The 16,363-nt window shown below is 40.8% G+C and overlaps 1 protein-coding gene across 2 annotated transcripts in view; it reads left to right on the top strand.

Annotated features, from left to right (window-relative positions):
- Window positions 1-16,363, top strand: part of mgat5 (alpha-1,6-mannosylglycoprotein 6-beta-N-acetylglucosaminyltransferase) — a 107,477-nt gene that overhangs the window by 73,063 nt on the left and 18,051 nt on the right. For both annotated transcript variants that reach the window (XM_014413148.3, XM_076880774.1), the window contains exon 11: window positions 7,565-7,698. In XM_014413148.3, the coding sequence (XP_014268634.1) occupies window positions 7,565-7,698 (134 nt within the window). The remainder of the gene's footprint in view (window positions 1-7,564; window positions 7,699-16,363) is intronic.

Genomic DNA, 16,363 nt, shown 5'->3' with positions numbered 1-16,363 from the left:
GGCTAACAACTTGTCAATCACAAGCCGTTAGCTGATGACGTGCAGTTTATCAGTCAAAGCCACTCCTTGCTCATTACATTCATTTTCAAAATACCAAGATGATGAGAGGAAAAACTCTCAGCTTCATAGCTGGACTCCTCTAATCAGCGGTTAGGCCATAGTGGCTGTGCAGTAAATGAATCAAATCGTCCTGTTTATGAGGGGAAGCACATCAGAAAAAAAACATTCAGTGACAAAAGCTGAACTTTTTGTGTCCCGTTACATCTGGTGTAAAACTAACCCAGGATTTCATAAATAGAACATCATACCAACATGGTGGTGGTAGTGTGATTGTCTGGGCCTGCTTAGCTGTTTTACCACCTGGACCACTTACAATGTGTCCGGCCTTCAGTTCACCGTCTGAAAATTTAAGAGCACTTGGGTTACGCAGGACGATGATGTGAAACACACCAGGCATCCACATCTGAATTGCCCAAAAAACACCAAAATGAAGGTTTTAAAGTGGACTAATCAAAGCCTGGACTTGGCACGACCTTTAACAGGCAATTCATGCTAAATTAAAACAATTCTGCAAATAAGATGTGAAAGACTCATCACCAGTTATCATAAAAACACTTGATTGCAGTTTTTGCTACCAAGGGTGGCACAACCAGTTATTAGGGTTAGGGGACAATTACTTTTCCACACAGGGCCAGGTAGATTTGGACAATTTTTTTCCCTAATTAATGAAAAAATCATTTAAAAACAGCATGATTGGAATTACTCAGGTTGTCTTTGTGTAAAATTACAATTTGTTTGGTAAAATAAAACAATAACAAACCAGGAAGAGGGCTAAATACTTTATCACACCACGTCGCTATGTCAAAATAGATTTGGATAGAACAGAATAGAATAGACCTTTATTGTCATTAGACATGTACAACGAAATTTGCATTACTTTGAAATGTTTGTCCCTGACAAGAAAATGTAATTCCTGACAAGTAGAATCCGTGTGCCTGTTTCTGTTTAGCAATGCTTGCAGTGAAGGGGACACTGAGGGTGTTATTTTGATGTAATTCAGCGCCTCACAGTGTGTTCTTACCCTGCTTCATTTGAAACCTTTACAGATGATCATTTAGATTGATTGTAGTGGATTTCTATAATATCAGTGGAGGAGACGCTTCAGACAATATAGGAATGCTGCCGAGAAACGCAAATATGGCTATTTCGTTCTGTTCTGCCTATACTGTAAGTGGTTGGTAGTTAAAGAACACCTAACTAAGAAGCAGAGATTTACTTTGCAGACCTGCTGTATCAATTTATACCAATGGTTTCCTAATGTTATCCTTCCATTCAATCACACTAAATAGAATATGCTGAGAAAGAAAGGCTGTTAGGGACCCTTTCAGTTTTCCTCACTGAATTCAAAAAGATCCAAACTCTACTCGAGATTTAAAATCTCAAACTTGCAGATGTAGCTTGTTTATTTTCCCCCTTCAGGGCCATTCAGAGATGCTGTAAGACCCTGAAGTCTTTGATGTAGGTTTTTCAAAGCGTCTGAGATTTAAGCGCTGATGTTGCATTTTTGCAGTTCTGTCTGGCCAGCAGAATAAAAGTTTCTTGTTGGGCCAACACTAATCACATAATCCCTAGTTTATAATTTGGGATTACATTTGTCTGATATTTTTTGTGCAGGAGCCATTGTACGATGACGAATAGTCAGAATTTACTGAGATCTTACTGCTTCTTTAGGCAATAAATATCCCAGAAAGATATCTTTCTCCTCAGAGTCCTATATTGACTGCTAATCTAACAGAGTAAGTCTAGGCTTCCTTAGAAAGCAAATTTGCTCCCTCACCTCTGGCGCTCAGAGCAAGTGCTTCTCCGACAGCGCTGTCCTCCCAGGCTGTTTGTTAGCTAATAGCGAATGATGCTGTGGCAAGTTGAGTGACATTTTGAGTAGCAGCCCTTGTGGGACAAGAAGCATCTGTTACCAAGTGCATCAAGAAGGCTGAACACTAATTAATAGCCTGTCCTGTTTACACAGTTTGATGGAAGAGTGTTAGTTCAGTCTCCTCCAAGTTCTCAGGACACCTCCGCCTCTTTGGCATTAGAAAACCATCATAGTCTCTTGTTATCATCTGAGTGAGCATCTTTTTGGATCTGACTATGTAAAAATACATTATATTAAAATACGTATTTAAATATAATGTTAAATATGAGATTTGTTGTCAATCAGCTCTTGGAGTAATTATGAAGACTGACCTCTGCTCCAAGGTTTTCTCCAATCTAGCTTTTACCAAGCTTTGTTATCCTTTCTACACTAACAGCTGTCAATGACTTTAAATATATGTTTCTGCTTTCTCAAAAAATCTTTTACTGTCACGACGGTAACAATGTTTTTAAAGTAGCTCCAAATACAGAGAAGATGTTCAGCAGCCAACAGGACACCAGATCACAGCCCAACTAAATATACTTTCAATTTAATTTAATTTATATTGTGCAAAATCACAACAACAGTCACTCAAGGCCCTTTGTATTGTAGGGTAAAGGCCCTACAATAGGACAAAGAAAACCTTGGGAATCAAGTCAATCCTCTATTAGCAAGCACTTGGTGACAGTGGGAAGGAAAAACTCCATTTTAACAATATGAGGCTCAAGGAGGTCTGCCACGACCAGTTGGGGATAAGGGGAGCGAGTGTATAAACAAACAGAGTGAAAAGACGTGAGTTAAGTGGCAAATCAGTTGAATTAAACACTCCAGGGACATGGATAGTAAGGCACATGTAAATTTAGTCAAAACATTACTGAGGGCAGGAAAAACACAAAGGAGGGAAGTATAAACAGAGAGAGTGAGCAGCTGACTTGCAAAAAAAAGTAGGAAGTAAAGTAAAAGAAGGATTGGAGGGACTATACAGGGTGGGCCATTTATATGGATACACCGTAATAACATGGGAATGGTTGGTGATATTAAAGTCCTGTTTGTGGCACATTAGTATATGTGAGGGGGCAAACTCCTCAAGATGGGTGGTGACCATTTAGAAGTCGGCCATCTTGGATACAACTTTTGTTTTTTCAATAGGAAGAGGGCCATGTGACACATCAAACTTATTGGTAATGTCACAAGAAAAACAATGGTGTGCTTGGTTTCAACGTAACTTTATTCTTTCATGAGTTATTTACAAGTTTCTGACCACTTATAAAATGTGTTCAATGTGCTGCCCATTGTGTTGGATTGTCAATGCAACCTTCTTCTCCCACTCTTCACACACTGATAGCAACACCGCAGGAGAAATGCCCGCACAGGCATCCAGCATCCATAGTTTCAGGTGCTGCACATCTCGTATCTTCACACCATAGACAATTGCCTTCAGATGAGCCCAAAGATAAAAGTCTAAGGGGGTCAGATCGGGAGACCTTGCGAGCCATTCAACTGGCCCACGACAACCAATCCACTTTCCAGGAAACTGTTCATCTAGGAATGCTCGGACCTGGCACCCATAATGTGGCGGTGCACCATCTTGCTGGAAAAACTCAGGGAACGTGCCAGCTTCAGTGCATAAAGAGGGAAACGCATCATCATGTAGCGATTTCAAATATCCAGTGGCCTTGAGGTTTCCATTGATGAAGAATGGACCCACTATCGTTGTACCCCATGTACCACACCAAACCATCACTTTTGTTGTTCCAACAGTCTTGGAGGGATCCATCCAATGTGGGTCAGTGTCAGACCAATAGCGGTGGTTTTGTTTGTTAACTTCACCATTCACATAAAAGTGAAGCCTCATCACTGAACAAAATCTTCTGCGTGAACTGAGGGTCCTGTTCCAATTTTTGTTTTGCCCATTCTGCAAATTCTGTGCGCCGATCTGGGTCATCCTCGTTGAGATGCTGCAGTAGCTGGAGTTTGTAAGGGTGCCATTTGTGAGTAGCTAATATCCGCCGAAGGGATGTTTGACTAATGCCACTCTCCAATGACATGCGGCGAGTGCTACGCTGTGGGTTCTTGCTGAATGAAGCTAGGACAGCCACTGATGTTTCTTCATTACTGACAGTTTTCTTGCGTCCACATTTTGGCAAATCCAACACTGAACCAGTTTCACGAAACTTAGCAAGCAGTTTGCTAACTGTAGCATGGGAGATGGGTGGTCTCGTAGGGTGTCTTGCACTGAAATCTGCTGCAATGACCCGGTTACTGCGTTCACCAGATATCAACACAATTTCGATCCGCTCCTCACGTGTTAACCTCTTCGACATGTCAATGGCTGTGAACAAAGAGAAACTTGTAAATAACTCATGACAGAATAAAGTTACGTTGAAACCAAGCACACCATTGTTTTTCTTGTGACATTACCAATAAGTTTGATGTGTCACATGGCCCTCTTCTTATTGAAAAAACAAAAGTTGTATCCAAGATGGCCGACTTCTAAATGGCCACCATGGTCACCACCCACCTTCAGGAGTTTGCCCCCTCACATATACTAATGTGCCACAAACAGGACTTTAATATCACCAACCATTCCCATGTTATTACGGTGTATCCATATAAATGGCCCACCCTGTATATGGGCTCAAAATGTGGTCATAAATATTTTGTACTTGTAAATCAGGATTTGTATGTGTAAAAAAGATTTGTGTGTGGACTGCAAGTTACTAATGCCAAATTTTGTACGAATTTTGACCCTATTTTTCTTCCTTTCATCTGATTGTTCAATGGTCATGTCAATCACAAATGTAACAATCCAATCAGAGAACAGATGGGTTTGGCTGTCGGAGGGGCGCTTTTTTTGAACTGCAGGTCTTTGAAGGGAATAAATGCCCTTTTACATGCCAACCCAGCGTTTTCCTTCATCACCACGAAGGAAAACAGTCTGTGGTCGTCCGAGGTTGGTGGTGTGTCACAGGTCTACGTGTTTAATACAGGGACTTCCACAGCCTTTTCAACAGCACTGCGGACCGCGGGGGAGGGGGGGGGGGGGGTCTTCATTACAAAGCTTTCTTTGTTATGAATTAGCATACATGTTTTTATTGAACATTTGAAGAACTAGCAAAAAAAAAACAGAAACTCTTGTAGAGGACATAAAGTCAGAGATAGAAAAGACAAGCAGCAGGTGCATCTAGTACAGGTAGAGCTGCTGCTAAAACCCACAGAGCTCAGCAGCCAGCGCAACAAATTCTGGATCCTTTGCTTTTAGTTAGCATTAGCAGCACATCCTGCGTCCGATGTGAAAGGACTTTTATGCTGCCCACTGTGACTCACAGCCATGGTCCCGGGTCAGCCCTGACTTTGTGTTAAACTAATCCTAAAGTAATAATGGTATTTCTAACCACTGATATAACACAACGTTATCCTTTCAACAACTGCTGAAAGTTACGGGACCTAGCTTCTATCATTTACACAGAGATCCTCCAGCTTCAAACTGTCCACACAGTCCACACACAAATCTTTTTTACACACATACAAATTCTTTTTACACATACAAATCTTTTTTACAAGTACAAAATATTTATGACCACATTTTGAGCCCATAAATATAGGAGGACATTAAAAAGGAAGGGACTCAGGAAACATAAATGCAAAGGATTAAAGGATTACACCAATAAACAAGGAGCAGTACAATGACCGTAACACAGTAACGATGATCAAAAATATACATTTTATTCTCTGATTCTTTCCCTCCCACAGACGACAGTTAGCTGAGTAAAAGAGATTAAAGGGATAATCCACAGATAATGTTGACTGACTCACAAATGAACACACAAAAAGGTCACAACTGAAGTAACAGGATGTGAAATCCTGAATTTTAAGTCTTTGGGATGTGGCAGTTTCCATCTATTGTCAAATTTCCTTTAAATGTCACAGGGAAGGGCTCTCATGCTTAAAGAGATCGGTGCTTATCAGCAATTTTATGTTGACCTTACACTGTGTATTGTGGGAGTGGCGCTTGACTCCTTCCCACACTGACACCTCGTACAGACGTGGCAATATCTCCACAACAGCTACTCCCACGTTATTGCACTCTCCCACACTCCTCACACAAAGTGAATCACCTGTAATGTTGGGTCAAAGGTTCCTTTGTGTTTTCATGTTAGGAAGTGAAGAGCAATAGTTTTGACTGTAATAGACAGGAATTGAAATCGCATGATAGTGTTCTACCCTCGCCAAGCAGCACTTTGCCCAAAGAATAAGCTGCTTATCTGTGCATCTCCCCAAAGTGAAGAGTTTGACGTGTAACGGGTGAGGCGCGTGTGATGACTGTCCCAAATGAAATATTTCAGCACAGTCATGGAAACTTTGAAATCTGTATTTGCTTTATGTTCAGGCAGACCGTAACAACTGCTGTCTCCTTGCGCCCTTTTCAAGTCATTGCAGAAAAGGATGTGACTGCATATTTTTGCCATCGTTCAGGAGTTGCGTGGACTGTTGCTTTACTCTGCATAGCCATTCCCTTTTCTTTTTTTTGTTTGCCTAAACGTATTAAGCGTGAGCCAATATGTGACCTGCCCGGTGAGATGGCAAAAGCAAACACTGTCTCTTTCTTAAGCGGGATGCTGTACCAATCCACCCATCACCATGACAAAGAACACGTCAGTTTTACTTGTAGAACTGAGAAAAGTCATGCTTTCTGTATTCCTGCCATCACGTGTCAAAAGTCACAATATATTCCTTCATGTTACATAAAGTATTATTAATCCACAGTTTAATTGCAGCGCTTGAACTTGAGTTGTTTAAGTGCTGGCAGGTAGTTGAATTCCTCTCTCAATCTTTCCCTTATTTACTGCCCTGAAGCTCATTCCGTCTCCCCTGACTGACTGACCTCAGTTTGCCTTTGTAGTAATAAGCTTGCGGTAAGAACAAGCTCTGACTGCAGTGGCTCCCCGGAGCTCCAGCTCAAACCACAAATGCACAGCCAACCGCCTCCCCAACACAACCTCGCTCCGTTCGCTTCCAGAGGTGAAGGCACGGGCTGCTTTGTAGTGCTCCGTTATTTCGTTTTAAATGATGTTATTAGGCCATTTAATTCCTGACTGAGCCTTTCCTGTCCGCGCTCCAAACCCTTGTCTTCACACTTGTTTTACAAGGCAGATGCTAGTGAGGTAAAACGCTGCCAGCTTCAGGCTCCGCACTCAACGCTGAGTAGAAGTGGAATGAAAGGAACCAGGATGCAGTGTTCGCTGGTCTCTCTCCCGGCAGAGCTCACCTCTGATCAATTTAAGTGTGTTTTATTTTTAGAGAAATTAAAACATTTATCGTCCTCCTTGTTTGTTTGTTTGTTTGTTTGTTTGTTTTTCATATTCAAGCCCTGATGCAGTGACATCATCAGAGTCTTCTAAATAAAATTTATTGTTTAGTTATTGTTAGGTGCACGTGGTCTTTCAGTCAGTCAGTCTCAGGTTTTCAGGACAGTTAACAATGAAGTCTCATGGTTAATGTTGAACGATGCCACGTGGTGTGCTGACAAAGATAGATGTCACATGGCACCAAAAAAGCTTTACACGTAAATGCAAAGCTGACCTTTGTCAGGTACAAATGACACCAATTCTGTAGAATTGCTCACATATTCTTTCCCCCGTTCTGTCGCAGCTCACACCCCAGACAACAGTTTCCTGGGCTTTGTTGTGGAGCAGCACCTCAACGCCAGTGACATCAAGCACATCGATGACGTTAAGAGACAGAATCAGTCACTAGTCTATGGCAAGGTGGACAACTTCTGGAAGGTAACATCATCTTTAAATGCTCTTATATTAAACTTAAATTCATTTATATTGTTACTTATATGTGCCTTTATGTTTTTCTTTGCACATGTTTATGATCTACATTCACTGCTTGCAGTCACTGTGTCTATACACCTCCAGATTCCACCTTTTTAACAGTTACAAATGGGCACAAAGTTAGATATGTATGTCCTCCCTGTGAAGATGACAGGGACAGACTTCACTAAGCATGCCAGAGAAGCCCAATGCACCAAGGATAACCCATTGTCAGCCCTCTGAGAGCTCTGCAGTGAAACTCTTTGAACAACCTTGGGTGAAACTTTCACAGGAAACTTAATAGCAGTCTGGTTTAGGAGCTCAAATTCAGCTTATCACCTCCTTGGTGGAGGTTTTAATATATTCAAATGCATGCTCACTCTGCAGCACAGAGACCAAGGGATTACTGTATCCTAGACAAAAATGGCTTGGAGACTTTGGGGAGATTTGAACATTGTTTGGCTCGACATGGATGGCTGGATTAGTACCCAGGCCTTGATGAGCTTTCAGCTGACACCACGTATGCTTCTGAGTGGGTTGCTCCAGATCCAACTGACTCTATAGATGTCTGAACTCGATGGGATAATAATAGATGCTACAAAGAGAACTGTCCTCGTGTAGGAGGCAGTGTGATAAAGATGTGGAGGATTAAATAATAAGCCCAACCTAACCGATTAATGATCTTACTCTGGAAATAATACTGTTCTTGTGGATTGTTCCACTTGCTTTTATCTAACTTTACTTGCTGCCTTTAAGCTCATTTAAAATATGCGTACTGTTTTTTGTTTTTTTTATTCATACCTTTACTGTGTCTCGGAAAATCTGAGAGAACAGTTCTCAGCAGCTCTTACTGCGTCGGCAGACTTCAGCTTTGGAATAAAACAGAGCGCAGACAGCCTTCACTTGACAGAGAGTGACCCTGTCTGCAAGCATACACTTTGCACTGTGTAGAGGATATTGATGGAAAGGATTTTGTTCCTAAGAACAGCAACACGATGTGTCGTTATGCACCACAATGAAAACTGTGATTATTAATTTGAAGTTAATATTTGTGGTGAAATATTAAATCAGCTAAATTAATACTTCTTAGCTACCTAACTCATGGACAAGCTGCTGTCTAGTCCCTAAATTAACTTGCAATAATCAACTAAGTGTTGCATTAGTTAAATATTACTTTAGCTGCTCTAGCAAAGGCAGCATAATATCCCCCAAAGTTATCATCACAAATAGATTACGCACAAAATATAACACCGCAATCCAAATAAAGTACAGTAATCGGTAACTGACAGTCCTCGTTTTCCACACAGTGGTGCTCTAGCAGAGCACGCTGGCCTATTCTTGCTACACAGTCAACTGGTTAGTAATGACATGTTCACTCTGTCATGTTTTCATACGAAGAAACTTGTGTTTGTTTGAATTCGTGCTACATCCGGTGGTAGAATGTGACGTTGTTAGCATGCTCATTTCTGTTAAATGCATCTAGCTAACAATTTTAGCCGTTTGTATTGATGTAATTACCTGTTTGCACTTACAGTTTTAATTACACTTTGAGCTTCATCTTAGCACTGACGTTATCTATCTATCTAGTTATTGTTATCATTATTATTATTATTCCCTGCTGGCTTGCTGAGGGTGTTAGTAGCTGACTGGCTTATTATTATGCCAACCACTGAGGTGATTCATCCTCAGAGAGGATAGTGAGAAGAAGTTCAAAAAAAAGAGCCCTCCTAATGTAAAACATATTCAACACTTACACTTCCAAGCCACTTTATAAGTCTGTAAATCCCGAGGCGTTACAGTTTTTAATCCAGAGGTGTACTGCTGCGGTTGATGGCTTCTTCTGGTGAGTCACTACACACACAGTATTGTGCCATTCAGTCCGGCTTTAAAAGGGCAGACGGGGAAGCCCATCAGCTCCCAGCAAGGGGCATTAGCTGCTAATCAGACTCCCGAGCGCGTTCATTACCTCCTGCTTTTAATTAAAGGGCCGTTTTAGGGCTGACTGATAACGAGTTGACTGGCTTACTGCGTTTCCCTTCCTTGTTCGCTTAAACCGTGCGGTGCTGCCATCTCCTTCTATGTACTCGAGAGGTTTCATTTCAAAATGACGTATCGTCTTTTTAAAGTAGAAAGTGAGACCTGCTGTAAGAAGAGGCATAATGATTTCTGGCGTTAAATTACAATTCCCAATAAGAGCTGTCTACTTTTTGTTATCATTACGATTCCTTTCTTCAGTGTTTCTCATTATTATTATTACCTGTTATGTATGATTTATGAGTTTGAGTCAAATTAAAGGTAAATTCAACCTGTGAAAAACACGATTTTATTTAACTAACAGTGAAATAATTCAGACTGCAACTAAAGGAAAGGGTTTGATGATAAACTGTATATAAAAGATGTACTTCTTGCACTCACTATTTTCTACTTTTTAATTGTTTTTTTATGAAAAAATTATTTTGTTGCAGAATTAATTTGTAGTATAAAACAACCCATCATAATATACTGTTATAGATTACGTTGGCCCACTAAATCACTGGTGGAAAATGTTGCCATAGAAGCATAAGGAGTATAATGATGCTGTTAATGGAGACGGGAAGAGGAAGTGGTGAAATTCTGCTTCTGTTCTCGCATCCCCTTTAACCCATGTCCACACTAGTTCAGAGCTCACACTGCTTTAAAAAGAAAAGCTTCTTATGCGTCATCTGAACAGCAGCACTTTGTACATTCACGTTTATTTTATTTATTTGTTGCTCTCAGTGAGCGTAAAGCTGATCTCTAGACAAGTCTTATCAAATGTTTTTGTTTTATTGAGCCAAAACAGCAAAGGAGCGTGAAGAAAGTGGACACTGAGGATGAAAATGTGTGGCCCAAACAGGAGCCAGCCTCCTGCACAGGCAGGTTTAATGTGGGGTTTTGGTGGGTAATAGACTTTATGTAAAACAGAGCTGTTTGAAAGTATGGTCACTTTCATCCCACAGGTGTGTGATGGGAAGCAGTGTGTGGAGTAGATCGATCACAGGGACGCACGCTCTCTCTTATATAACGTTTGTGTAGATTATTTGAATGTTATACGTACTTTTGTTTTTCTTTTGTCTTTTTTTTTTTTTACATAATTTGAGCTATTTTCCAAAAAATCTTGCAAGATACACGTTATTAAACCTTTCACGTGGGCAAGAGCGATACCCATGTGCCATATTTGTACCTCCAAACGGGAATCTGGTGGGAACACGGGGTACAGAACAAAAAAATGCAGTCTTTCTGAAACCCCGCAGAGATTTAATTAGAAAAAAACACACATGCTGGGAGCTTACAGAGGGGGAGGTGTTCCATGTTCATTACATCCTTCTCCAGAGAGGATGTATACTCAGAGCCTGAACACTGGTGTCAGAAGCGATTCCCTGTGTCATGAAAAATTCATGCGTGATAAGGTCTGTCTGGCTGAAATGTTGCAAATAGAAATAACTGTGAGCTCATTAAGTGCAGACAGTGACCGAGACGGTTACAGCAAAGGTCCCTTAAAAGAAACCAATCATTATATCTCCTCATTTTCTATCTTATGTGTTCTGTTGGACATGTTGGATGTTTATATTAAGCATGGCCAACACGTTAAATAAGAAGGTCAGTTTATATACGCATATACTCCTCTAAATGCTCCATTTCACACTGTATTTTTCTACTCTTGGCTCTACGTGACATTAGTAATATCAAATACAGAAGCCCCATTCACCCACTGTTCAAACCAACTCTTTACATGTTAGAAGAAATTTGTCTCAAAGAGAGGAAAGTGAGCAAAAACGAAAAAGGTGGAGATGAACTGGAAGGGTGGCACCAAGGCATATACATATACAATTATGCTCCTATTAGCTGTTTGCCAGACGACACCCCTGGGCAACAGAAGTCTTGTGTAAAACTAAAACATGTCACAGGTTATTTGGGAGCAGTTTAGAGTCGGGGGAGCTGTGAGTGCTGCACCTAGTGTTGACCAGGATTATGAAAACTGCGGTGGAAATGAGTAGATCTCTTTAATAAAAATCTTACTCTAGGGATCGTAGCTGATCGTATGTCTGTTAATCAACATGCATGAAACGTACTAGGTACCAGGATTATCAGCATCTGTATAGCTTTATGGATTTGTTTTATAACACTTAAATGTGTTGTTTTAACACATGAGCGAACTAAACAAGTTCTTTTATATTGCATTGAGTCCTTGGCTCTGTAACAGTGATGAGTAGCAAGCCTCTACTCATTAATAGTAAACTGGCTGTTTTTCATTTGGCTGTGTGTGACCTCTGAAAAGCACACGGTAGCAGGTGGCTCATCTGACCTCGAGGTCGAGCACGGCTGGACGTGAAACGGCGAGGGAGGTCCTGGTTTTTGAGACCTGAAATAAGATGGCTAGACTTCCTTTGAGAGAGCTGTTTCTATAGCAACCCATAGCTGGAGGAGTAGAAATGCAGACCCAAGCAGCTGAGAGTGACCAAATGCCCCCCCCCCCCCCTTAATCTTTTCCCATTCATTCACATACACACACACATTATACAATCGAGCTGTGTGTCGGTGGCTCCTGGCAGGTCAATGTTAAGAATGTAATGGCAATACAGTTTCACCAAGGGGCAATGAACAGGCAGTGATGATACCATTAATGTTCAGTAACTCAATATTAATTGTAACTGTAATAATAAAAGTAAAAATGATACATTTAGAAGATTTATAATATATTAAAGAGGAAGGATTCTTCTCTAACGCGTCTAGGTTTAATTAAAAACATCAACGAGTGATTATTGCTTTTACCTTGACTTACAGCAGCAGCGTGCTACATTAGTCGGTTTTCCTATTTCACAGCATTCAGCGTGTACGAGAGCATTTGATGAGACAGAAGGGAACATGGAGAAAGGTGAGAATGAGTGGGCTGTACAGGGAGGAGAGCTGCAGGCCCTTGGCGGCATATCAGAGGACATGGTGAAGAAAGACGAATCGCACCGCGCTGACAGGGAGAGAGACACAAACGCACACACGGAGCTCACACAAGCAGCACAGTCAGAGCACTCTAACCCTTGTAGGCTCATAAGCAGACAGCATTGTGATTCCCCTTCTATGATAATCCAGTTGAGTCGAACATTAAAGCTCAATATGAAGTTTGAGGGAAGAGATGGGCTGGGTTGGAAACATTTTTTATTGCGGTTATTAAATTGACTTCTCCTGTCACAGATGTTTTATTAAATTAGGCTCAAGACATTTCCAGAAGGTGGGAGCTGTTATTGCTTTTCTTTGTTGATCTGCAGTGTTAAATATTCAGTTTGCCATTTGTAGTATTTTGCAACTGGAAAAGCAGGACATCCTGAAAAGAAACAATACTTAGCAGCAAAATTCATGCATTTGGTGCTGAAATGTACAAAAATTCATAAAATTTTGGTACACATGATGAAATACTTTAACTAAGCCTGGGTCTGTATTTCGAAAAAACAAAAACTTAGAAATTACTCAGTTTTCTGATAAACGTTTTTTATACTTTTTATACAGTATATATAATTATATCTTAAATACAGATATAACAGATATAATAGACAACAGTGTTAGTATTCAAATACAAGTATATGATACAGTTCATGCATGAATTAACTTTAGTACCACTGCAATGAATGAAGGCTAGACTACAATTTTATTTATTTTTTTATGAACACATTTTTCCACCTCCGGCCTTCAGGCCCCATGTGTGATACTTATCTACTTATATATTGCAAAGTAAAGACCCTACAATAATATAGAGAAAACCCAACAATCAGATGACCCTCTACATTAGGCGACAGCGAGAAGGAAAGACGTCCTTTTAACAGGTAGAAACCTCCTACAGGACGAGGGATATGGGACAAGGAAGAATACCCATTTCGGTTCAAAGTAAAAATTTAACCTGACCATCAGCTGGACGTCCTCTGTTGGTAGTGTAGCAAAGAGGCTAATAAAACCAATAAAAACCATGGGTGTGTACCTACAACGCTAGCAGAACTAACACACACACACTGTGCATACAGTCTTATATTTGAGGAGCACACAGACAATTAGAACGCAGTCTTTAGTAATTCTTAATGTTTGTCTACCCTAGATTGAAATTTGATTTCAATCACTGAAATTGTGAAACAGTGGCAATTGATAATTCAACCAGTGAGAAGAGTTGAACTGTCATCTCTGTGATTTAAAGAGACAAGTGAAGCTGGCAGGGTCATTTGTCATTGTATGTCCTGGTTTTAAAAAAGTAAAGAGGAAACACGCATTGAATATTGACACGCTCTGCTTCCACAAACATTTACAGGAGAGGTGTTTAATTTAGACAGCACAAGGACAGAGCAGGAGAACACACAGAAACCATAAATAAATCAGTAAATTGTAGTAGCTCCATTTGGTTAACAAGGAGAAATGTATTACCCAGCACCATATCCATTCTGAATGTGAGTACCTTTCTTAGCCAGGAATTAGCTTAAACTCCTCCCAGTAGCACCTATTTTGTTCCCTGCACATTTTTGTCCTTTAAATGTGTGGAAAAACGGTATTCCCCTGTGCCTTGAGCTACCATATACAAGCCTTTAATAGCACCCATTGAAGCGTGTGACAGATACAGGTGTTTCTATCACAGCAAGGATATTATAGCTCCGGTTTCTCTGTTTCTGTTTGCTTTTTATATGATTATGATTATTAGTCCTCCTCTACAGGACTTGAAATTCAACTCTTTGTCACACACCAGTCCAGGCTGAAACACTTGGATGATTAACGCAGAGCCTATACACACAGCTGGGGTGGCAGTCATGTAGCACCTCCTCTACTGTCTCACAATCAAAAACATGCTCCGTGTGGTGGAACTACCAGATTCCTCCAGTAGATTAGAGACTGCTCTGCCTAATGGGGCATTGCAGGGTATTGAAGTGTAATGACCTTTCCTGACTGCACCCCAAGCATCTCTGGATGCAGATTTATCACCAGCATTCCTGTGGCTATTCCTTCAGCATCTGTCAAGCTAGCTATTGAATTTTCCAGATTGTCCATGAAGGTAGCAGCGCCAAATGAGCCAACACACTGGTGATCAAGCCTTCCGATAAAAGTGTTCCAGTATTTATAGTGTGCTTTAATATTTGTCACAGCAATGGTTTAAAAGCATTTAAAGGTTATGAAATCATCACAAGAGAAGCAGTGTTTGCAAGCTTTGCACCTGCCGTTGTTGTTAACCACACATGCATCTACAATAGGAAACAACAGCAGGCCAATTTGAAATACTAATAGAAGCAGAGGGAGCAGCAACGGTGAGCTGTTAAATTAATAACTCATCAGGGGTTTGGTATGTACACTATAAGCTAGAAGTACTCACTGGTCTGCTTTCACACTCATATGAACCTGAGTGACATCATATTCTTAATCTGTAGGGTTTAATATGATGTGGGCCCCGCCCTTTGCAACTGTAAAAGCTTCAATTCTTCAGGGAAGTGTGTTTATAGGAATGCTCCCAGAAGCACATTCGTGAGGTCAGGAAATGACATTGACATTGACATTGGACTCTGTGCAGGCCAGTCAAGTGCTTCCACACCAAACTCTCATCCATGTCTTTGTGGACCTTGCTTTTTGTACTGGTGCACAGTCATGTTGGAACAGGAAGCAGCCATACTCACAGAGCTGGAATGCTGAACCATTAGGAGTTCCTTTCAGTGGAACTAAGGCAGAGAGGTTGCGCAGGTCATCTGCTAATCGGAAGGTTGGTGGTTCAGTTCCTGGTTGCTCCCAGTCTGCATGCCAAATATCCTTTGGGAAGATATTAACCCCAAGTTCTACAAATGTTAGATAAAAAGCAGTCACTTAGAAAAAGCATAGAAAAAAGTGCTTGTGTGAATGGTACCTGGTGACTAAAGTCATTGTGTCGGCCACTACATCTGCTTTACATATCTGTGTATGTGATGTTTTCTTTTGGGATGTGTGAAAGGGAATCATTGAGCCATCAGCAGATGTGATGCTGAGCTTGACTCTGTGTCCTCCCTGAAGTGACTCCATGGTTGATTTTTAAAACATACAGCGACAGAGATAAACCTCTCTGCAGCACCGTGTACACATCACACTTAAACTGCAGCCTTTCTCCAAAGCTCAGTATATCACTGCAGTATGTGTGTTGAATGGGTCTGAGTGTTGTGGAGGGAAATGATTTTTCCCGTCTCTCTGAAGAATGGCTGAAGTGATTTTTTTTTAAACTTCATTTTATTCTTTGCTTTGATTGACAAGCTTGCAGTTTTGGGGCCCCCAGAGTCTCTCAGTTGGAAATAATTTCAGATTGGGGAGGGGGCCTATCTGAGGTGCGTTTGATGTTCGATGTTGAAGGCGGTTTGATGGTCATGTAAGTCGAAGCGCATGCATCTGTCTGCATTCTGATGAGGCTCAAGCTCCCCACACCTCTTCAGGTTACTGCTCGACTCAACAGTCTGCTCTCTTTTCTTTAACTTGAGGCCTGAGAACAAAATCAAGTTTAGGAGGACTGTATACAGTTGTGTACATGTATTTCAATGATTTTCTTTTTTAAACATGTCAGACCCCTGTATGGAGCTCAGTGTTTTACCAGTTGAAATAATCCTTCTTTTTATCCTATACCTGTCTGGAAAAAAAG

This window comes from Maylandia zebra, linkage group LG23 (genome assembly GCF_041146795.1).
Source record: "Maylandia zebra isolate NMK-2024a linkage group LG23, Mzebra_GT3a, whole genome shotgun sequence".
In the NCBI taxonomy this organism is placed as follows: Eukaryota; Metazoa; Chordata; class Actinopteri; order Cichliformes; family Cichlidae; genus Maylandia; species Maylandia zebra.
The sequence above is the reverse complement of the archived record's forward strand: the minus strand, read 5'-3'. Positions and strand labels throughout refer to the sequence as shown.